At 40.3% G+C, this 24394-nt stretch overlaps 1 protein-coding gene and 1 long non-coding RNA gene across 12 annotated transcripts in view; one reads left to right on the top strand and one right to left on the bottom strand.

Moving 5' to 3' along the window:
- Nucleotides 1–14341, top strand: part of LOC107179307 — a 58539-nt gene extending 44198 nt beyond the window's left edge. For 7 of the 11 annotated variants that reach the window (XR_006217803.1, XR_006217802.1, XR_006217800.1 and 4 more), the window contains 4 exons: nucleotides 1450–1517; nucleotides 2667–2808; nucleotides 3368–3545; nucleotides 14156–14341. This is a non-coding gene — a long non-coding RNA (uncharacterized LOC107179307). Of the gene's footprint in view, nucleotides 1–614; nucleotides 714–1449; nucleotides 1518–2666; nucleotides 2809–3367; nucleotides 3546–14155 lie in introns of all 11 variants that reach the window. The other 4 variants (XR_006217807.1, XR_001509903.2, XR_006217809.1 and 1 more) reach the window with 4 other exon arrangements.
- Nucleotides 1–24394, bottom strand: part of SLC16A10 (solute carrier family 16 member 10) — a 112018-nt gene that overhangs the window by 15023 nt on the left and 72601 nt on the right. Inside the window, exon 3 of the mRNA XM_042987004.1 lies at nucleotides 23272–23737. Within this exon, the coding sequence (XP_042842938.1) occupies nucleotides 23272–23737 (466 nt within the window). The remainder of the gene's footprint in view (nucleotides 1–23271; nucleotides 23738–24394) is intronic.

Below are 24394 nucleotides of genomic sequence, written 5' to 3'. Positions count from 1 at the left end.
AATAATTTAAAAATTGATTCCATGTTGAAATAATATTTTGGCTACATTAAATAAAATATATTGTATATATCATGAAACTAGTTTCATTTGTTGTTGATTTTTTTCATGTTTATTTAGTTTTGAGAGAGAGAGAGAGAAACAGCATGAGCAGGGTATGGGCAGAGAGAGGCAGAGACCCAGAATTTGAAGCAGGCTCCAGGCTCTGAGCTGTCAGCACAGAGCCCGACGTAGGGCTTGAGCTCACGAGCTGTGAGATCATGACCTGAGCTGAAGTCAATGCTTAACCGAATGAGCTGCCCGGATGCCCCTGTTTTTAATTCTTTTAAATATGGGAAGTAGAGGGACGCCTGCGTGGCTCAGTAGGTTGGGTGTCCGACTTCGGCTCAGGTCATGACCTCGCGGTTGGTGGGTTTGAGGCCCGCATCGGGCTCTGTGCTGACAGCTCGGAGCCTGGAAGCCCTGCTTTGGATACTGTGTCTCCCTCTCTCTCTGCCCCTCTCCCCACTCACACTCTGTCTCTCTCAAAAATAAATGGACATAAAAAAATTTTTTTTTAACTATGGAAAGTAGAACATTATAAATTATATGGCTTACATTACATTTCTATTGAACAGTGCTGGTCTAAGAAATCCATTTGTGGCTGCAAAGATAAGGTAGCTGTTGATAAAGGTGACCTCAAACTGGCTTATTCCTCCAGGCCTTTATCACTGTTGGTAAGTGAAATTAGACAAAGTGGAAAGATGGATTCCAGCTCAATTCCGAAGAAAATGAATAACCTGATTTAAGGCACGTAGAATATAATTATGTGTATTCATCAACTTATTTCGAATTTGAATCCAGACTTAATGTATTAATCTACTTCAGTAAGTACCCAAAGGATCTAACTTTTTTTTTGTTTTTTTTTTTAACGTTTATTTATTTTTGAGACAGAGAGAGACAGAGCATGAACGGGGGAGGGGCAGAGAGAGAGGGAGACACAGAATCGGAAGCAGGCTCCAGGCTCTGAGCCATCAGCCCAGAGCCCGACTCGGGGCTCGAACTCACGGACCACGAGATCGTGACCTGAGCTGAAGTCGGACGCTTAACCGACGGAGCCACCCAGGCGCCCCAAATCTAACTTTTCAAAAGATATTGTTCAGTATTAAAAACAAAACAAAACAAAACAAAAAAACAAAAAAAAAAAAAACTAAACTAAACTTACCAGTCATTCTTTTGATGAAACTAAGAACACCTGCCTGCCAAACTGCTATTTTCATTAGTGGTTTAGTTTAGTTTTCCCCCTGCTCTACTTTAAGATCCTTAAAATGGATAATAAGGTGAATTGTTTTGAGCCTTTTGAAAGTGGGTGAGTTTGTTAAGTCCAAATTATGCTTAAGTGGAAACTTATTTCTTCAACTATGAGGGGTGTTATTTCATTGAAATGTGTTGCTGTTGTTGCTGTTGAAATAGAACAAGAACTTCAGCTTCCAATACACCTCCTCACCCTCGGCCCAAATCTGCAAGCTCAAAAACAGTCGGTAAGTATGGGAATCTAGGGGGTGGGGGTGGGGGGGTCGGAGAACAGAGTCTAGGGATGCTAGTCTCTGGGTCCTAGAGATCCTTCCTTAATTGAGGTAGCAGTTCCCTGGAGATCTGGTGCATTGTACTTCAGCCTGGTCTCCCATGATTGCTGCAGGCTATTTGATGAATCTCTGCCAATGTCTCATCCTCTGGAGACTGCCATGCACTTTAATTTAGCGGAAAGCATGACTATTAGGCCAAATTCGTATCTCTCAAAAAGCGTTACATGGATAAGGACGTGAAAATGTTGGGTAGATGTTTCCCTATTTAACCTAACTTTATAAACGAACACAGAGCTTACAACAGAGGCCACTATCTACGTAAAAAATAACATCATTTTGTAGAGCAGTTGTTTCAAGTTGACTTTGTCTGAATGTATTTTCAGGGTAGGAATTAGTCCTTTATTTAGGTCCTCAAACATCGGTTTACTCCAGGGCTGCACACCTGTCAGGGATTACCAAAACCTTGCTGACAACTTGAATGCTGCCTGCTCCTAAAACATTTTTTATCATTCAAGCAACATTTGCTACCCATAGAAGCCATTTGTGGGTTGTGTGAAACCCTTTTATTGTTTTGTCATCCAAGAACTCATATCCAAAGATATCTGTTCATTCTACATCATGCATGAAAGAAAGAAAAAGAACAGTTCACAGTTTCCCCTTCCTCCCAACCATCCCCACTTCCAAGTAAACGGCGGTTCAACCGTTCATTCATCTATGGATGACATGTTTCTGACCAGCCAAAGGGAGAGGTTCCTCTCCCCTCCCTAGAGCCTAGATGCGGATTCCCTTTTGAGAGGCTGAGGTAGGAGCCCGACAAAGTCATCTTGTGGGACGCCTGGGTGGCTCAGTCAGTTAAGCGTCCTAAGCATCCAACTCTTGGTTCCAGCTCAGGTCATGACCTTATGGCTCATGGGTTCAAGACTCACATTGGACTCTGTGCTGACAGCACAGAGCCCGCTTGGGATTCTTTCTTTTTCCCTCTCTCTCTGCCCCTTCCCTGCTCTCTCGCTCTCTCTCTCTCTCTCTCTCAAAAACAAACATTAAAAAAGAGAAAAAGTCATCTTGCTGCATTGGCTTCTTCCCTCTCTACCTCTTCCTCTTCAGAGGAGTGACAGTGCCAGACACAGGGAGACATCAGACAGTGTTTTTCCATGGAGAACCCAGCCCAAGTCCTCTGGCTTTTAGTCAACCATGAAGAAAATTAAATGGGTGACCACAGAATAAAAACAGCTCCTATAAAACTGATGTAAGTGCAGCAGAAACTCAAGTTTCTCCTTGACAAATAGTTGCACGATAGAATACCCAGCAGAAGGGAACCCTACATCACTTTACTTACAGAAAAAAACCCTTAAAACCCAATGGTGGTACACACCAGCAAAGCAAGGAGGTCACTGGCCAAAAGAGGTCCAATAATGATCCACAGTATTTTATAAAATTGCGGTATTAGCCATTACTATGATGGTCTTCAGCCTCAACTGCCCTTGCCTCCAGCGTTTTAAGGGGATGGGTGGTTTGAGCTTAGTGTCTTTTATGTAACATGTATATAATTTATTACATAAAGAATATGATAAAACTTTTGTACATAGAAGTTAAACTATATATCTTTGGGGAATAATTAATTAAACAAGAGGGACTACAGGCTACTTAAAGATGTGGACTTGAAGTAACAGCTGCTGACTCCACTATGGAGTGCTTAAAAAAAAAAAAAAGGCAGTAACTTCAGGAGGCCAGGAAAGCAAGACAAAAACAGCTTCACCAGAGCATTGCAGGCTCTGGAACTGGTAGAACTTCAACTACCTTTGCAGAACTGAGCAGGCAAAAATCAACAACAGTTATCATCCACGGCTGTTGCAGTTACTGTGCCCTCTGAGAGATAAACAGATTCCCGTAATGCAGTCATCAACTGTCCTTGCCTGTGAAGATTTTGATTTCCTGATCTCCTGCCCTTCCTCTTCAGATACACATCGTCAAGCTGGACACCAGGTAAACATCAGCACCCATTTTGTCGCTAGAAGAATAAACTCTGCTGGGCAGGTCAGGGGACCTGTAACTTTTACGTTTACATGCTATATCCAAAAACGGAGTAACAAATGCGACACGGTATTTTCAGTGGTTTTGTAATAAAGAATGATTTCTGCAGCTCCCTACTTTCCAGCAGGGATGTGGAGTTCAGAGCAGTTTCACTCACTTGCTATTCACTCCAAAGATCATTAGCAGCTTCAACCTGTTGCCTCTGATTCACCTGCAGGTTAGAGTAGGTTTCTGATACATCCATTCAACATTTGAAAAGCTATTCCATCAACTCTAAAAGATCATTCTGCTTAAAATACATTTTTTAAAAGATAAACTCAAAGAAAAGAGCCTGGCCCCTTTAAAAATTAGATGCACATTTGAAAGGAAGTAGAAAGCTTGCTAGAGTAGTTAATGGATAATCTTAGAATTTGTTGCAAATCAAAACTTTACACTACCCTTTGACTTCAAAGTAAGATGAACAGAACTCTGAATGGAATGAGGGTTTGGTCTGGGTCCTTTTTTTTTTTCCTGTCTTTTTTAAACAAGCATGTTTTCTCTACCTCTGTTTTTGCTAAGAAAAAAAAGTAAAACAAGTGGGGCATTCACTTAGAAAGTTTTTTCACAAGTACATTGTACACCAGCAAACCCAGTGAGGCGATCAAATGTGGAAGAAAACTAAACTCCTAGATTTGGGTACATAAAAATTAAGCCCTTTACACCATATAATATTGAAATAGGACTTTATGGCTATTAAGATAGATATTCCTTGATTAGGTCAGCCTCAAATGCCATTTTAGCTTGTTAAATCTGATCAACTGTGCTTTCAGAATAAAGCTCTAAGATGTGTTTGAAATGAAAACATAAAATTCTTTGCCCACTAACATTTTTAAGAACATCTTAAGGCAGCCCAGTGTCTACCTACTAATAAGATGTCTCCATCATGACTAAACTTGTGGAGCAGGTGCCCCCCCTGCCTCCAGCAGCTGGCCAGGTAGAGAGCAGAGCAGACCTTTGACCTAACAGGGCCATTAGAGGTACAAGGAGCTGGCTCTGCATGGTTTCTTAAATGGCCAGTCTTTCCATTTCATGAAGATGGGCTTCCACGTTGTCGGTAATCACACATGGCACTGTTAAGACACGTAAAGGTAGGGACTCAGAAAAAAGAGGGAAGGGTTTCCAGAGTAAAGATTACTTAAAGGCCACTAAGGGACAGAAAAAGAAAAGTTCAGAAGGATGAAAGATGGCTGATGGCTCAAAAAACCCTGGTCTAATTTTAAAAACATTTTCTAAGATTTCTTTAAAAAATTTGTTATTTTTCTGTTTTTTTGTTTGTTTGTTTGTTTTTAATGATTTCCCTTGGGGCACCTGGGTGGCTCAGTTCGTTGAGCATCCTCTGGCTCTTGATTTTGACTCAGGGCATGATCCCACAGTTGATAAGTTCAAGCCTCTACATCGGGCTCACTGCTGTCAGCTCAAAGCCTGGAGCCTGCTTTGAATTCTGTTTCCTCTCCCTCTGCCCCTCCCCGATGTGTGCACGTGCTCTCTCTCTCTCTCTTAAAAATAAACATTTTTTCAAAAATTTCCATTAGGGGTGCCCGGGTGGTTCAGTCAGGTGAGCGTCCAACTTTGGCTCAGGTCATGATCTCATAGTTCTTGAGATCTCATAGTTCTTGAGCCCAGTGTTGGGCTCTGTGCTGACAGCTCAGAGCCTGGAGCCTGCTTAGGATTCTGTGTCTCCTCTCCCTGCCCCTCTCCTGCTCATACTCTGTCTCTCTCTCTCTCAAAAATAAACATTAAAAAAAATTTTTTTCCCCTTAGGTTTAAAAAAAAAAAAGGCAAAACAAAACAAAAGTCCATTCTTGACATAGCATTATTTTTTTTAATTAAAAAAAATTTTTTTTAATTTTATTTATTTTGAGACAGGGAAGGGGCAGCGAGAGAGGGAGAGAGTGAATCCCAAGCAGGCTCTGAGCTATCGGTACAAAGCTCAACACGGGGCTCCATCTCACGAACTGTGAGACCATGACCTGAGCTGAAATTAAGAGTTGAATGCTTGGGGAGCCTGGGTGGCTCAGTCGGTTAGGCATTGAACTTCAGCTCAGGTCATGATCTCACAGTTCATGGGTTTGAGCCCTGTGTTGGGCTCTGTGCTGACAGCTCAGATCCTAGAGCCTGTTTCCGATTCTGTGTCTCCCTCTCTCTTTGCCCCTTCCCTGCTCGCACTCGTGTGTCTCTCTCAAAACTAAACATAAAATTTTTTTTAAAAGAGTTGGATGCTTAACCGACTGAGCCACCCAGGCGCCCTTGACATAGCATTATTTAGATCAGATCTAGATTTGGCAAAATGTTCTATTGGAATTATCAAAACCAACTTGGATTTAGATGACAGTTCATATAATCCTGCATTTTAGAAGATGGACTTCAACTTAAAATAGAAAATAAGGGCACTTGGATGGCTCAGTCAGTCAAGCGTTGGACTTCAACTCAGGTCATGATCTTGCGGTTCATGGGTTCAAGCCCCACGTTGGGCTCCATGCTGACAGCCCGGACCCTGGAGCCTGCTTCAGATTCTGTGTCTCCTGCTCTCTCTGTCCCTCTCCCACTCATGCTGTGTCTCTGTTTCTCTCTCAAAAATAAGTAAACTTAAAAAAAATTGTTTAAAAAAATCTCTAGGATTTTGAGGTAACTTGAAATTTAGTGACCCTGACAATTTCTATGCCAGATATTTCACAAATTACCAAAAATTGTTCTAGTCTTTCCTGAACAATGAAAGATGTTTAATCTGTTGGTTTATTTTAATTTTTATTCATTCTACCTAAATCCAAATTTGATTCTGAACAGTTTCCTTCTTGGAGTCTCATTCTTGGCATAGATTCAGCACTCTCTCAGATCCTTGGTTCCTGGCTAGTTTGGATGAACACCATGAACTGTGAATTTAGACAGTATCTGTCTTTGAAGGAGTTAGACTACCACCTCCCTCCTTTCTGGTAAGATGGTTCCAGAGGGCTTAGCCACTGTCCACAGTCTCTATGCATAACCAATACTTGAAAGAGCACTCTGAAAATACATTGTGGCCACAAAAGCTTTGCAGATGTGGATCCTGTTTGTGATGAATGCTCTTTTTTGGGGCATCATGTTTCCATGTTTGTATTTCTTTAGAAAAGGGGATATGTCTCCTCTCCTTCAGTCTTTGTAAGGCATACAGGGATGAGTCTTCTGTCAATTCTAAGAGTTATCTAATTGCTAACCTTCTCCCTAGTATCACATCAAAGTAAAAAAAAAAAAGAAAAAAAAATGTATCTGAATTGTTAGGATTGAGCCTAGGTCAATTTTCTTCCCGCTGTTGTCATTTCCATATACATATTTCTGAGATTGTCTACCCCCATTTTTTTTTTTTCAATTTTCTTAAGAAATAAGCCTATTTCAGAGTTTTGGGGTAGGTGGAGGGGGTGTGCGATTAACAGTATTTTAAACATGTTCAGCTCTGTCTTGTGATTTTAAAGGTTTCAGGAAGAAAAAAAGCACACCCCTTTAGGAGGATAGGTAAGAAAATGGAGGCCCTGAGTGGTCTGGATTAAGGATGCCAGCATAGCAGTGAGAAACTTGTGTGACTGAGAATTGGAAGGCTGAGTTGAATTATGAGCACTACTCCTTACTGATTTTAAGATCTTGGCATCAGTTTCCTGATCTGAAACAAATACTGCACATTGGCTCACAGCATCTTTTCATGTGTCTGTTAGCCATCTGGATGTCTTCTTTGGAAAACTGTCTGTTCATGTCTTCTGCCCATTTCTTCACTGGATTATTTGTTTTTTGGGTGTTGAGTTTGATAAGTTCTTTACAGATTTTGGATACTAACCCTTTATCTGATATGTCATTTGCAAATATCTTCTCCCATTCCGTCGGTTGCCTTTTAGTTTTGCTGATTGTTTCCTTTGCTGTGCAGAGGCTTTTTATCTTGATGAGGTTCCAATAGTTCATTTTTGCATTTGTTTCCCTTGCCTCCAGAGACATGTTTAGTAAGAAGTTGCTGAGGCTGAGGTCAAAGAGGTTGCTGCCTGTTTTCTCCTGTAGGATTTTGATGGATTCCTGTCTCACATTTAGGTCTTGCATTCATTTTGAGTTTATTTTTGTGTATGGTGTAAGAAAGTGGCCCAGGTTCATTCCACTGCATGTCACTGTCCAGTTTTCCCAACACCATTTGCTGAAGAGACTTTTTTTCCATTGGATATTTTTTCCTGCTTTGTCAAAGATTAGTTGGCCATTCATTTATAGGTCCATTTCTGCGTTCTCTATTCTGTTCCATTGATCGATGTGTCTGTTTTTGTGCCAGTACCATCCTGCCGTGATGATTACAGCTTTGTAATACAGCTCGAAGTCCAATTGTGATGCCTCCAGCTTTGGTTTTCTTTTTCAGGATTGCTTTGGCTACTCGGGGTCTTTTCTGGTTCTATACAAATTTTAGAATTGCTTATTGTAGCTCTGTGAAGAATGCTAGTGTTACTTTGGTAGGGATTGCACTGAATACGTAGATTGCTTTGGGTAGTATAGACATTTTAACAATATTTGTTCTTCCAATCCATAAGCATGGAATGCTTTTCCATTTTTCTTTGTGTCTTCTTCAATTTCTTTCATAAGCTGTCTATAGTTTTCAGCGTACAGATCTTTTACCTCTTTGGTTAGGTTTATTCATAGTATCTTATGGTTTTTGGTGCAGTTGTAAATGGGACTGACTCCTTGATTTCTCTTTCTGTTGCTTCATTATTGGTGTATAGAAATGCAACCAATTTCTGTACATTGATTTTATATCCTGTGACTTTGCTGAATTCATGGATCAGTTCTAGCAGTTTTTTGGTGGAGTCTTTTGAGTTTTCTACGTAGAACATCGTGTCATGTGAAATTTGACTTCTTCCTTGCCAATTTGTATGCCTTTTATTTTTTTATGTTGTCTGATTGCTAAGGCTAGGACTTCCAGGACTGTGTTGAACAACAGTACCATTTTTACTATTTTTTAAGTATACACTTGAGTGGCATTAAATACATTCACTCTCTCTGCAGCCATCACCACCATCCATTTCCAGAACTTCCTCATTTTCCCAGGCTGACACACTATACCCATTAAACACTAATTTCCCATTTTGCTAAAGCCCTGGCAACCACCATTCTACTTTGTTTCTATGGATGTGACTACTTTAGGTCCTCATCTAGGTGGAATCATACAGTGTTTGACCTTCTATGGCTTATTTCACTTAGCATAATGTCTTCAGGTTTCATCCATGTTGTAGCATGTGTCCCAAGCATTAACAATAGAGGCTCCTAGTAGGCAATAGGCTTGAGCAATGGAAATTGAGCAAGGCAAAAAGACCCACAGCGACCACCAAGCTGAATGCAAACAGGTTCATTAAGCAACCAACCCTAAAATAGCCATAGGCCCTAACTGACCAATAATAACCAGGCACAGCTCCTAAGATTACCAAAAAAGGGAAAAATCTAGAAGTCCCCATACTTCCTCACTCTGCCCTAGAACTGTGGCCCCTCACCACCACCTCATCACGGACAGTCTCTCCCTTTGCTGTCCTGCCTGCTGCTCCCTTGTGGGGTATTCAGTAAACTCCTATCTTTTTTGTTCTGCCTTGGATAAATTCTTTCACTGCCTGCGCCACTGACCCCCCCACCCAATTGGGATGCCCCACATTTGGTGCCCCCCATCCAATTGGAGCACCCCACATTAACTTTTAAAATACATATGATTTTTTTAAAAAATTACTTCCTTTATTTTTTTTTTTATGTTAAAAGTAAGGTATTATTTTTTTAAATTATGTGTATGGGTAGTTTTTATGAACTAGATATTTTATTTCAGAAGACAAAAGGAGGTCCTGGGTCTGACATATTACTCTAGATATGTGACAGGGTTGTTGTGAAGGTAAACATGATATCGAGCTTAGAAAGCACCCTCACGAGGAAGAGGTGGGACAGGGACAGAGTAATCCTGATCCCAGGATTGAGAATGTCCTGCAAGCTGAAGAGCATGAGCAAGAGACATGTGGCAAGACCTGTGAAAAATCCCTGCGGCAGCTCCTGAGTAAGAAATATAAAAGAAAAAACCACGTGTTCACATAAGTAGAGATACAGTTAAGTAGGGACAGGAACACCTGATTTATGTTGAGGCTATTAAAATGCCTCATAAATTTAATAATCAATATATGGTGATATTTTAAACTCCACAGATGTATGTGGGGGTCAAGAGTGGCACGGCCATCTGTTAGCCTACTTTCTGGGCTGTGGTTACCCTCAGTGATCCCAATCTTCTGGAAGCAGCTAGGAGAAGGTACAAGGCATAGGAGGTAACGTCTTGCCTCAACACGGTTAACTATGTACTTCTTACCACCCATTTCCAGATCTTCCCATTACTCCACATTGAAACTAGATAAGGGTACTTTTCTATTATATAAACCTCACCCTGTCACTATATGTGCGTGTGGCTAAACCAGCTAATGCCTTTCCATGTAAGATGGAGATAAAACTGTTGTCACCTTCAAGGTTTATATAGTGAAGACCAAAAGAAAGAAAGAACTTAAAGAACATAAAGTGCTATTAGAATAAGAAGTAAGCATAAGTAGACAAATTAGTAGAACTCATACTTTAGCAATTCAACCAATCTATAAGCTCAGGGTGGAAATGGTCAAAAAATATTTTGAGTGCCAGGCACAGGCTAGGTGCTGGGGATGGAGCGGCAAAGAGGGGGCTCTGTCCCTACCCTTTGAAGTATCCAGTCTACTTTACCCATTTATTCTTTGCCATTTCCTGAGGTATGAAGACAATTCCCACACAGAACTCCCCAGTGTATTTTGTAGAAAAACTCAGTTTTCATCAATAAAATCAATTATGTTGTATAGTATAAGGGCTTGACAAAAATACACTATTGCTGGTTTTCAGTTAAAGTTAAAACTAGGTATTTAAAAATGCCTCTTGAGGGGCGCCTGGGTGGCTTGGTCGGTTAAGCGTCCGACTTCGGCTCAGGTCATGATCTCACGGTCCGTGGGTTCGAGCCCCGCATCGGGCTCTGGGCTGACAGCTCAGAGCCTGGAGCCTGTTTCAGATTCTGTGTCTCCCTCTCTCTCTGCCCCTCCCCTGTTCATGCTCTGTCTCTCTCTGTCTCAAAAATAAATAAATGTTAAAAAAAAAAAATTAAAAAAAAAATGTCTGTGGATTTTTTTTTCTCCCCCACAATTTCAAAAGCTCTTAGCAGTTTGGAACCTACATTCTAGGGATAATTTTCGTACTGAATATAAATTATGCATCACTCCTAAAAACTAATTGAATTACCTATACACACTTGTCTTTGTCTAAATATAATTTGGAATACATGATAACTTATTGTCTTACTAAAAGCAGCAGCTCTACCTTAGTTTACTTCTTTGTAAATGATCAGTATTCTGTCCTGTCAAGTTCCTATGTTAGCATATTACAGTTTGGAAGAGAAAAAAAACACACACACACAAAAGAAACTAAAAAGCAGACAAACAAACCAAACCCAACTAGCTTGTTTTGATAAGAGTGTTCTGTAGTTCTTTAACTTCTGCCATTAATGAAGTAGAAGCTCCCGAAGTAAAGATCCTTCCTTATTCATCTTCAGTAGGAGAATACTGGTGAATACTGCCTAAGGCACAAAACTGATAAGTGAGCAAATTTTCACTAACCTGAGTGGTCAAATTGCAGCAGATGTTGAGATCTGCAGGGAAATAAGTGCAAGGTTAGAAGGGCAAGAAAAGCAGAGACACCATTGGAAAAAATCTGGAAGAAGAGGAGATAAAGTGAAGGAGAGAAGATGTCTCATCATTAATGTAATAACCACAAGGACTGAGGAAGAGTAGTGTAGTTTTAGAAAATATACATAGTGAGTAAAGTATCTGAAGAAAAAGCAATCGTTGGGCCCTATGCAAGATTTTAAAATTTTCAACATGCAGATTTCAATATAATACACCGGATAAAAAGTTGGCTAAAAAAAGTCATCAATCATTGGCTGGCCTTAAAGATAGAAACTAGAGGGATTCTATGTCCTAGGCTTCCCAAGGGCAATAGGAAGCAATCTTGCTTTTATATTTATTCTCTAATTTACTGTCACCTCAAAGTTGTCGCTGAAGTGACCTTCCACCATTACCTTTCATCTCTTTTTATTTTCCTCAAAGAAAACATCACTATTTGAAAACTACCTTGTTTATGTGTTTATGTGTGTACTTATCTATCAAGCTGTTCTCACCACTGCATCCCCACACCTAGAATGCTAATGGCACCCAGCAGGTACCCAGTATTTGTCAAATGAATGAATGCTTGAATCTGTTCAACTGAGCTGTAATTAGAGGAAGCCACACACATGCAAGGGGAAAAAAAAAAAAAAAACTGGCAGAATAATGGGAATAACCTATTCTAATTCTAGTAACACCCCTTCCACTACTGTGCTACCTTGAGCAAATAAAACCTCTGATCCTCAAGGTTCTTAATCTATTCAACATCAGTACTGCTTTCCTCCCAAAAGGTTGCTGTGAAAAATGAATCAAAAAGCGTATGTTTGTGGGGCACCTGGCTGGCTCAGTTGGTAGAGCTTATGACTCTTGATCTCAGGGTCATGAGTTCAAGCCCCATGTTGGGTTGTAGAGATTGCTTAATAAATGGAAATTTTAAAAAAGCCTCTTAAGAGAAAATACATTTACAGTACTATACTCTATTTATTGAAAAACATCTGTGTATAAATGGACCCACACAGTTCAAACCCATGTTGTTCAAGGGTCAAATGTAATTTTTGTTTTATTTTTCATTTTAAAACAGGCTTATAAATTTGACACAAGAATATCTCTTTACATTTCTTGTGAGTTTTTTTGTTATGTGGTCTGTTATGTGGCCCTTCTCTTAACAATTTTCTTAATATTTTCTCTAGCTTATTTTATTGTAAGAATACATTATATAACACATGTAACATATAATATGTCTTAACTGGCTGCTTATTATCAGTAAAGCTTCCTGTCAATGGTGGGCTATTAGTAGTAAAGTTTTGGAGAAGCCAAAAGTTATCTGCAGATTTCTGACCGCATGGGGGTCCAGTACCCCTAACCCCTGCATTGGTCAAGTGTCAGCTGTACTTAAATTAGAAAACTTGGGGTTGCCTGGGTGGCTCAGTCAGTTAAGTGTCCAACTTCGGCTCAGGTCATTATCTTGTGGTCAGTGAGTTCGAGCCCCACATCGGGCTCTGTGCCGACAGCTCAGAGACTGCAGCCTGCTTCTGATTCTGTGTCTCCCTCTCTGTCTGCCACCTCCCCCCACCCAACCCCCACGCTCATGCGTGTGCTCTCTCTCACAAAAAATAAACATTAAAAAAAGTTTTTTTAAAGGAAAATTTGGTGGAAAAACAATGTGATTACTTTTTATTCTGCAAAGTACCAAAACATTCTGCATAGCTAATAAATGTCAAAGTAACAATCAACATAAAGATAATTAGAATAAACCAAAACCAAGAATAAAAGAAGGAAGAAAATTAAAATGTTAGCCCGTAGTATTTAGTCTCTATTGTTTTAGCCTCTAGACTAAAAACAAAATTCAAATATTAACTCCATATCAGCAATCTGATTATAGTGCAAGCAAGACTGACAGGGAAACTCTTCAGATTATACAATTCCATCGTAAATCAGTTTTAAAATGTTTCCAAAGCACAGCAACCGTCACCCACATGGCTGTAATGAGCCCCAAGGCTTTTCTCCTGTCAGAACCTTACCGTGATCAGTGATCAATGCAGCAGGAGAGATCAGCTCAGCAGCCCAGTCCTGGCCCAAAGCACAATAACCTTTGGTTTACAAGGATCCTACTGTGAAGTCTGCATTCTCTGCACTCTCTGGGCTCAACAACCTCGACCCTGAGCTCCAAATAGATCAGCAAAAGCAAAAATAAAACAAAACCAGGATAACTGCCATTGGCAACTTTGAAGAACTGAAATGTGTCAAAATGGCAAAGGAACCCTGGACTAGGAAATGAATCCTATGAGTTGACTAGGGTTACATTTCGTGAGAAAACTATGTCATTCCTCTAAAAATTCTGTTTCTGGGGCGCCTGGGTGGCTCAGTCGGTTAAGCGTCTGACTTTGGCTCAGGTCATGATCTCACGGTCTGTGAGTTTGAGCCCTGTGTCGGGCTCTGTGCTGACAGCTCAGAGCCTGGAGCCTGCTTCCAATTCTGTGTCTCCCTCTCTCTCTCTCCCACCGCTTACACTCTGTCTCCCTCTCTCAAAAATAAATAAACGTTAAAAAAAAAAAAACTAAAAAAAATTTTTTTAATAAATAAAAATAAATAAATAAAAATTCTATTTCTACTATATACACATTTATATTTTAGGCTATAATAGGCATCCACTTATTTTCTATGGATACTCCTGGATGTTATTACAGTGGTTCTGCAGCTTTATAACGATGTGACTTTTGGCAAGCAACTTAACCTTTCTGTGCTTTAGTTCCTTTACCAGTCTCATTAAAAAAGTGCAACTAAATCACCCATACGATGCCTTTCAACTCGTAAATGACTGTTATATCTTTGCAGGTACATAAATATCTTATTTAAAAGTCACACTCTTCAGAGGAGCCAGGCTCAAGCCCTGGCCATACCAGCTACCAGCCTTGCATGATTGCCTATCTCACAGTGTGGCCCTGAGACTCCAGTGAAAGATAACGTTTGTGGGAACTTCTTGTATGTCAAACGTCAATAAAAATGTGGGAAATCAGTAAATGTTGCATTTGTTTAAGAAACTGGTGGTTTTAAGCAAATCCTTCCATGGCCGTGAGGACTGGACACGCTGAATCCTAAACCACACGCTCGGGAGCTCTGGACGCGGCAGCTGTTCCTGCCATGTTACTCCAAGAATGAATCTGTTCAATTAGACATGGGTGCAGACACAGCTGGCCTGTGGACCTGCACACCAGCTGTCCATGTTTGCAGTTCTGCCTCCACATGGCAGGCACTGCCTACCAGTAAATGGGCTTTTCTCCAGTTTGTTACAAAGGAATATAAACTTCCTGATTATGAGTGAGCTGTAAAAAACTAGATACAGATAACGGGGACAGAAAGCAGGAAAAGCAAAGGGGAAATGGACAGTGGCATGGGCAGTCCGGGGACTAATACATAAGAGATGTGCATCCCTCAAACTTGCTTTGGGCACTAAAGACTCTTCCCTTCAGGACAAATATATAACTAAGGCCTATTCTGCTCTGTAATCCTGGAGTTAGTGTCTACAATGGCTTCTCCAAAAGAGATGCTCCAGAATTTGGAGATAAGGATAAATTAGCAGAAATGTACTCTTAATGGATCAGACAACTCTGTCCACCTGCCAGAATCACCCAGTAAATATGGGGTAAAGCCAATGTCCAAGTATAGCCTCACAAAGGGAAGATTCTTCAAATAATATTTTTATTTCTATTCATCTTCTAATTGATATAAAAACCACAATAGGACGCTCACCAGCTAATTTAGGTCCTTCAAACTTCAACAAACTTTAATTTGATACTAATCCAACCAATTGAGGGATAAGCAAATATCCACATAATGGTTAAATTTTGAAATTATTCAAAAGTATATTTTAACAAATAAAACCTGAGATACTTAAAAACAAAACAAAAACCCTGGTGACATTAGACATTAACAAGAGAGAGGGAACAGCTTTCCAACACCAGGACTCTTTAGGGACTTCTCAGGACACTAATGATCAGTGATGGGCGGATACTTTATAACTCTAAAATATAAGCAATTTACTTTTTTTCCATTTTCCTGTAATAGTACTTATGTTAACCAAAAGAGGCCGGATCTTGTAAATTTTTACATTTGTCCATTTTTTTCTTCTGCTATGCTTAATGTTTATTGTAGAACTCAAAACCTAATGCAAAACTGTGTATATTCCCTATTCTGCTTGTCACAGGTTGTGAAAAGCGATTCAGTTTTCTCATACTGACAATGTAGTAGAGATGAGAAGAGTTGACGTACAGCTGGAAATACGGTTACATGACACCCTCTCCTTTACATCACATCAGAACAGAGAAGCCTGTTTCCTCCACAGTCCTGTCCATGGCTGCACAACAGGCTCTGAGAGCTGCACTGGCCCAGCAATGCCTCTGTTCTTAGTTCTGAGAATGGAAGGGAAACTTCCAAGGCAAAGGAAACTTGGCCTGATAACAGGCAGCACTCCATCTGTGGGGTGACTTGATGAAGGGACAGCAGACTCTTTCATAAAAAGAACATGAGACTTAGACTCCAACACTTGGGTTCAAATCCCAGCTCTGAGCATAACTCAGTGAGTGACGTTGAACTCAGCACAGTCATTTCCTTAGCCCTAACTTTGTAATTAATTATTACACTTGATACACTCATCCTTGTGATGGTTATGTGAGATTTTGTGAAAATGCCTGATACATTATGGATTCTCCCTGAATCTCCCTCTGAGGAAGCCTCAAACTGATGAAAGCATGTATGCTGTTCTTGTTTGCATGGCTCAGCACCCTGAGGTCTGGTTTACAGAATTCCTGCTTTCACAATATGAAGAGAAGGGCCCTGGCCAGTGAGGTCTAACAGTGACATTTCTGTATTGGCCCATGAGAACATCTGGCATTAATCAAAGCTATAAGATGTCTCTTGAGGTACTATATGCCCTGTTTATTGGCATATTGGTCTCAAATTTTCACTCCTAGTTTAAAAATATAAATTGTTTGTCCCCAATTACCACTGGACTTGGTGTCCACTTAATTGTCCTGTCAGCATTCAAATGACCGTGTCTTTGATCACAGTATCAGATACACGGGTCTTTCTACAGATCAAAGTTTCTTTTGAGAACAATTACTTTCTGACACAAAACTGACACATTCCTATCTTATCATAAAGTTTTGAAAACAGGCTAATCAACACATATATTGCAGATTACGACACGAGTCAGTCATCTTCTCCCTGATAGAGAACTATGTGGGTCGAAAGCTTAAACACTAAAACTCAACCCCACTACCATGTTCTAGAGTCAAAGAACACAGGTACTAAATAGCTGCTTTTCAAGATGAGTAGTGGTGGAGAGATGTGAAAGTAATTAAAACTAAATCATGATCCTCGTATTGAGGATGGAGCACTTCATGTTACCTAGAAAAGTTACATTATCATTGTCATTCTTAGGCATTTATCAGTCATCTGACTGACGTGGCCCTGTGTCTTGCCAAAGTTACGTAGACCTGTGGTCAGACTATGGCTCCTGCATGCAACCCTGTTCCAACACGCACCACCCAAGTCTCTTTAAGATTTTCGGTCACTACACAGTAGGGCAGACACCAACTGTCTAGCTTTCCTAGTTAATGGGGATGGCTACCAAGCGTTCCTATTCTCTCCTTCCACATACTTACAGTAGTGACAAAGACACAGAAATTCCTCCTATTTATCAAGTTATAATTTCAACATAATGCATATAAAGATGTGGGTCAGGGCAAAACACATAAATTACTTTCTCCGTTAAAATATGGCACTTGGAGTGGTGCCTGGGTGGCTCAGTCGGTTGGGCGTCCAATTTCGGCTCAGGTCATGATCTCGCAGTTCATGAGTTCGAGCCCCGTGTCGGGCCCTGTGTTGACAGCTCAGAGCCTGGAGCCTGCCTCCGATTCTGGGTCTCCTTCCCTCTCTCTCTGCTCCTCCCCCTCTAGCATTCTGTCTCTCTCTCAAAAATAAATAAAAAACATTACAAAAAAAATTTTTTTGAACCAAATTAAAGATGGCACTGGGGTACCTGAGTGGCTCAGTCAGTTGAGCGTCCAAATCTTGATTTTGGCTCAGGTCATGATCTCATGGTTTGTAAGTTCAAGCCCCGCTTTCGGCTCTGCGCTGACAGTGCAGAGCCTGCTTGAGATTCTGTCTCTCCCCTTCTCTCTGCCCCTCCCCCCACTTGTTTTCTCTCTCTTTTTCTCTCTCAAATAAATAAACTTTAAAAAAAGATGGCATGAGTGTTAATTATTCTGAAGTTTGCTGAGTTTGAGTTATTAACTGTTTAATGAATATGAATACTATCATGTCCTATAAAATGAGAAAAATATATAAACGTATGTGAAAAATCATTATGGCATCAAATAGGGAATTTTAAAGATCAAAATGGTGAGAAAATGAATTGCTTATATAATGTCGCTTTAGACTTATATATTCAGTCACTGGACAAATACTTAAGCACCCAATGTGCTTTGTGCTAGGTGTCTAGGATCTATCGCTGAACAAAACAAAAAAGACCCTTGGCTTCATGAGGTTTATATTCTAGCAGATACATATATACAGATAGCCAAAAATAATCATAATAATTAAATTATGTAATATGTTAGAAGGTATTGGGTGCTATGAAAAAAGGAAAAGCAGTGTGAGGGTGTTTGGAAATGCTGTGGAGGGGAGAAGGAAGGAGGGAGTTGTAACCAGGTGGTCAGGGTATGTCTCATTAAAAGGTGAAGAGCGGGATGCTGGCTGGCTCAGTTGGAGGAACGCGCGACTCTTGATCTCAGGGTTGTGGGGTTCGAGCCCCATGATGGGTATAGAAATTATTTAAAAATAAAATCTTAAAAAAAAAAAAAGGGTAAATAACGAAAAGGACAGTGTGGCAGGAGCAGAGTGAGCAAGGGGGGCAAAGATACAAGATGAGATCAGAGAGGCAGGAGGGGCCAGATCATGGAGTACCTTGTAGGCCACTATAAGGACATTAGTTTTTACTCTCAAAGAAATGGAGAGCCATTGAAGGATTCTGAGCAGAGTGAATTATGTATTGAAGGAACCCTGGTGGCTTCTGTGTACAGAACAGACTGCAGCAGGCAGGGAAGGTAGCAGGGAAACCAGTTGTGAGGCAACCGCAGTGATCCAGGCTGGGGATGTTGGCCTGGTCTAAGGTGTAGTAGTGAGGATAATGAAAGGTGGCCAGATCCTGGATATATTTTGAAAGGAGAACCACCAGCATTTCCAGACCGGATCAGGAGTGTAATATGAAAGAAAGAAGAGCCAAGGATGACTCCAAGGTTTGGGGCCCAATCACTTAGAAAGATGAAATTGCCATCTCCTGAGATGGAGACTGCTGGGGGGCAGAGAAGTTTTGTGAGGGGGTAAGATCAGGACTTTAGGGTTGGACATATTAAATCTCAAACAGGTAGCAGTCATTCAAGTGGAGATACTAAGTAGGCAGTTGGTTCTCAAAGCCCAGCAGAGTATTCAGGAAAGAGGTCTGGGTGAGAAATACAAATTTAGAGTCCCTGGCATAGATAAGATGTTTGAACTCTGGAGACTGGAAGAAACCACCAATGGAATGAGTAGATAAAAAGATCAGGGACAGGCCCTGGAACACACTGATATGAAGAGTCAGGGTGGAAAAGGAACCAGCAAAGAAACTAAAAAGTGATGGAGAAGTAGGACGAAAACTAAGAGTGTTATACTTTTGGAAGCTAAGAACTGGATAAGGAGAAACCATAAATATGTAGCCCAGAAAATAACATAAAACAACTCTCAGGCAAAAGGGACAAATAATAAAAACTGAAGCAGCTGCCAATAGGAATGTTTATTTAGAAAGTTAGGCCTCACTTAAACTGATCTAGAAGATTTGTACCCTCACAGTGGAGACTGTAAGTGGGCAGGCCTAAAAGAGAAATCATTTGACAGCTTTCAGGAAACAATAGGATTCCTCATCTTTAAAAGTCAACTACTGGGGCACCTGGGTGGCTCAGTCGGTTGGGCGTCTGACCTCAGCTCAGAGGGTCATGATTTCGCTGTCTGTGAGTTCAAGCCCTGCATCGGGCTCTGTGCTGACAGCTGGGAGCCTGGAGCCTGTTTCAGATTCTGTGTCTCCCTCTCTCTCTGCCCCTCCCCCGCTTGTGCTCTGTCTCTGTCAAAAATAAACATTAAAAAAATAAAGAAATAAAAGTCAACTACTAAAAGAGAAAACCTCCAACCCTGCTTCAAGAGCAAGACTGACACAGAGCATGCATATTTTCTCTCAAGTCTCGTGTACAGCCTAGCAGGTAAAAATCCTAAGAGTTTTTAACCTAACCACTTCATTGTACTTCTGGATCTTCAAAGAAGACCTAGATAAATTAATTCCCTGCTTGATTAGGGATCTGAATTTAACACCAACCTCAAGCTCAAGGGCCAACTCCAATCCTGGGAAGCTTTTACTAAGCCCTTTTCCAAATGGGTATCATCTCTCTCCTTTGACTCTTCTATAGCCCTCACTTAAAGCCACTCAATCAGCAATCACATTGTCTTTAAATTAATTCTCATTTTTATACCAGGACTGGATAGATGCTTTACATACATTTTTTTTCTAATCCTTACAACTCTACACAATTGGGTTTATCCCTATTTTATAGATGAAGAAACTGATGCTCACAGGAATTACTCAAGGTCATGCAACTAGTTAGGGACAAAACCCAGATGTGTCTTACTGCAGAGCCCTTACCTTGACCCAATATACACTACTGCTTCTGGAATAGAAATGCCACACCAGTAATTACTAGTAACTATTTCTGTGACCCTAGACAAGTTTTTAAATCTCTTGGTGCCTCAGTCTTTTTATCAGTGAAATGAAGATGTTGCATCACAAGTACTCCCTGTTGTGAAGATGAAATAAGATAATATATGTAAAAGTTGTAAACTATATAACAGCTCTTATTATTATATTTACTAGATTTTATCCTCCTTCGACAGGTTCTTATACCTCCTGTATATTCCCTTCAATACACAACAGAGGGTTTAATGTGAATTGAATATCATCTACTTGTATTTGGAAAGATGTAAGACACTTTTTCCTCCTCTAAGGGGAAGGCTGGATCCATGAAGCCTGGATTAAGCAAGTATCCACAATCCAAACCTTAATTTACAACACGAGCAAGCAACTTGGTGCACCCATTAAACACGAGACTTCAACAGGCTGCATGGCAACAGCCCGCAACTGTCTGGTGTTTCCTCTCCAACACAGCTTTTAGTGTTATAACTGTTCGACAATGCGAAAAATCACAAATGAAAAATATCAATACATTTTCTAAGAAAACATGCCTGGAAGGAAGGAGAGCAGAAAAAAGACCTGGTTTGTTATTGGAGTTAACAGAGACCCTATTGTTTTGTGTACTATCTGATTTACAGCCTCCTGATGACAATAATATCTAGAATACCATCTAACTCATCACTCACTATGAAATTTGATTTACTTTAAGGTTAGAGAGGGAGGGAGCTAAAACATAAGAGACTCTTAAAAACTGAGAATAAACTGAGGGTTGATGGGGGGGTGGGAGGGCAAGGAGGGTAGGTGATGGGTTCTGAGGAGGGCACCTGTTGGGATGAGCACTGGGTGTTGTAATGGAAACCAATTTGACAATAAATTTCATATAAAAAAAAGAGAAAAAGACCAATAATATATTTATTAAATTTCCTTAGGCATACTCACTTCACTTAACATCTTTGAATATGAAGAAGTCACTTAACATCTTTGCTAATGATGGATCTGTTTTCCAACCTACACAGTAAGGACTAATATTATTTTGCCTATGTCACAGGTTTTTTGTAAAGGTCAGATGAAAGAACATATGTAAAATTAATTTACAAATTATAAATGTTACAAGAATAACTAGACAGTCACCCACCACTTGCCCTTTGGTAAATGTCTGGTATTAACAAAACAGGGGTGCCTGGGTGGCTCAGTTGGTTAAACATCTGACTTCAGCTCAGGTCATGATCTCACAGCTCATGGGTTGGAGCCCTGCATCAGGCTCTGTGCTGACAGCTCAGAGCCTGGAACCTGCTTCAGATTCTGTGTCTCCCTCTTTCTCTGCCCCTTGCCTGCCCACGCTCTGCCTCTCTCTCTCAAAAATAAACATTAAAAAAAAAAATCAGTCATAAGTTGCAGACAACCTTTATTTAAAAAAAAAAAAACTGAGATACTGATTTCTCTGTGTGCACTCACTTTGTAGTACCTAAGAGAATTTTTAAGTTTTTTTAATGTTTATTTATTTGAGAGAGAGAGAAAGAGCGTGAGCAGGGGAGAGGCAGAGAGAGAAGGAGACACAGAATCCAAAGCAGGCTCCAGGCTCTGAGAAGTCAGCACAGAGCCCGACACAGGGGCTCGAACTCATGAACCATGAGGTCATGACCTGAGCTGAAGTCGGATGCTTAACTGACTGAGCCACCCAGGCACCCCCCTAAGAGAATTTCTTTTAAAAAATCTATTCATCTTTGAAAAGGACACCACAAATGTTTTAACTCTAGAAGCTATAGAAGAGATGGTAAAGTAGATCCTCCCACAACAGATCTATATTCCAACAACAACAAAAAAGCTTCAGATGGTTCAGATATGCCTTCCTAAAAGGGTAAAAATGGACTGTGAAGTCAGAATGTAGCCACATACTAAAAAAAAAAAAAAAAAGATGTAGTCACACACTACATATGTGACAGGTGTCACATACGAGGTCATTTTATCTACTACCTCAGTCTCTGCAAAATGCCGAGTGACTCAGAGTACTAAAAACCAGTCCTTTTCCCTGCCTCCCATTGGTTACCCCAGTGCTTCTTCAACACCTCTGGCAAAACAGGAATTAGGAGAATAGAGAAATCAAAATTAGTTCTAGATCCAGGACTGCTTACCATTTCTCTTCCTGTTTCCTTGACTTAATTCTTTTCTGGACTAAGCATAGGAACCCACAAAGGACTGATGTCATAGCTTACAAGCTGACCGCTTGAGCCCAAAATTCCTTGAGCTGTGTTACCAACTTCCACCAAAACTTTAATGAAAAGTTACACAAATATCCAAAAGTAGACTAAGAGCTAGAAAAGATCCAAGTTCTTACACAGTATACATACCACAGAAGAATGTACCTTTGCATCATTTTGCTTGTCACTTATCAACTATGTTGAACTATAAATATATTTTTAGCCACAATAGCAAGAAAAAAGGAAGGGACGTAATAAGCACTTTAGAGCAAATTTTGCCAGGGGCAGATACTTTAGACACTGCCTATTCTTGTTTCAGTATAAGGAGGCTTAAATTTGCCTTTGTGATAGAAATAAACAAAATAAATTGCTTGAGTACTTGAATTCTAAATCTCCTATGAAATCCTTGCCCTCCCCTCATTTGAAATTGCTAACTAACATTTCTCAAATAATCCTCTGAATAAAATCCCCACTTTCCCAGAAGTATCCCACAAGTAGGTGTAATGCTTCTTCGTATCAAGACCATTTGGCCTTTACAGCCTACCTAATTTCTGTACCATTCTGTCAAAAAATAATTTATTGATGTGGGCAAAATCATTGCCCCATCTTTGTCCCTGATTATGATTTGTAAGCTACTTAAAGAAAAAGTGACCAACTAAGTTCTTTGTATTGATGACATTTGTTCCGGTATTTTAGCCTTCCTTTTTTTTTTTTTTTTTTTAAAGTTTTTTTTTTTCCATTTTTTATGGTTTGGCAATTTTTTAAATTCCAAAAGCACACCACGAAACCTATCCTCTATTTAATGATCTGATGGATGTGTTGCCCTTGTCTTAAGGGACCTTGAATTTCAAGAGTCCCTGAATTACAACCAGGATAATGTTTAAGACCAACCTCAATGTGATCTATCTTGCTCTTCTAAGAAATTTTCCTGTATGAAATAACAATACCCGTTACCAGCAAAGCCGGAGAAGCATACTCACCAAGTGAACATAAGGCACAAAGTATCCAAAAAGTGCAAGCGGTATTCCAACTGCCCAAACCGCATAGGCTGTCACCTTGAAGAGGGCAAAATTGAAAAATTTTTTTGGAGGACTAAACTTCCTCCTGGAAAAGAGGGAGAATCTGTTGTTGCCTCCTTTGGTTCCACCCTCTTTATCTTTGGCACTTGGAGCAAGAGGTCGGTACGTAAAGCTAGCCAGAAAGAGAACAAACATGAAGATGCAGAGGACCCTCAGTGTGTGAAAGAGGCCCACGGTGTCGGTCAGAACCCTTAAGAGGAAAGGCAGCAAAATTGTGAAGATGCTGCTGCCGGCGGTGACAATGCCATTCACCAGTCCAAGGCGCTTCTTGAAATAGTGTCCCAAAATGACCAGCGAAGGCTGGTATGCAAAGGAGCAGCCACAAGCAAATATGATTCCATAGGTAAGGTACAGAGGCTCGATGGAGCTGTGGGGAGATGAAACAGAGAGAAAGCAGCTTTCATTATTTTTATCAAGTGCTTGGTAGAATAAAACCTTCCAGTAAGAGTGGGTTTTAGCTCTTCAACCGATTTTACACAAATAAAAATTTAACAGAAAGAGATGAAAAACTCAACAAGCTAAGAATATGACACTAAAAATATTTTCACGTCATCTGAATGGATAATAAAATGCCTCAGCTATGTGAAAAATGACCATTAAGGCCATCAGTGATTTTGTTCCTCTTCCTCTTTTCATGGATTTCAGGTGAACCATGCAGCACTCAGTCAGAACTGTTGTGCTCACCACAACTCAGAAAGGACAGTGCCAGGAAGGGCTTCAGTAAAATGACAGTGATTAAACTAACGAACAAAAAAGCCTAGTCTCAATAAAAGCTTTCGAAAATTATAATTTTACTACAAAAACTCATTATTTTATTGAGACTTCCCAGACACTTGCTAAGCAATCTATTCAAGGGAAAAGCTGCATTTGATATTTTCTCCCCAAGGTTATTTCAGAAACATTTGCACAGAGAAGCAGTTGTGTCTCATTTCTGCTGGCCTAACGGCTGTGGACCAACCTTCGCCCCTGTACTGCACGGCTCTCAGCATTGTGCAAGACAGCAAAAGACCATGTTCTGACTGCC

Source organism: Panthera tigris, chromosome B2, assembly GCF_018350195.1.
Source record: "Panthera tigris isolate Pti1 chromosome B2, P.tigris_Pti1_mat1.1, whole genome shotgun sequence".
Lineage (NCBI taxonomy): Eukaryota > Metazoa > Chordata > Mammalia > Carnivora > Felidae > Panthera > Panthera tigris.
Note: the sequence above shows the minus strand (reverse complement) of the source record. Positions and strands in the feature narration are given on the sequence as shown.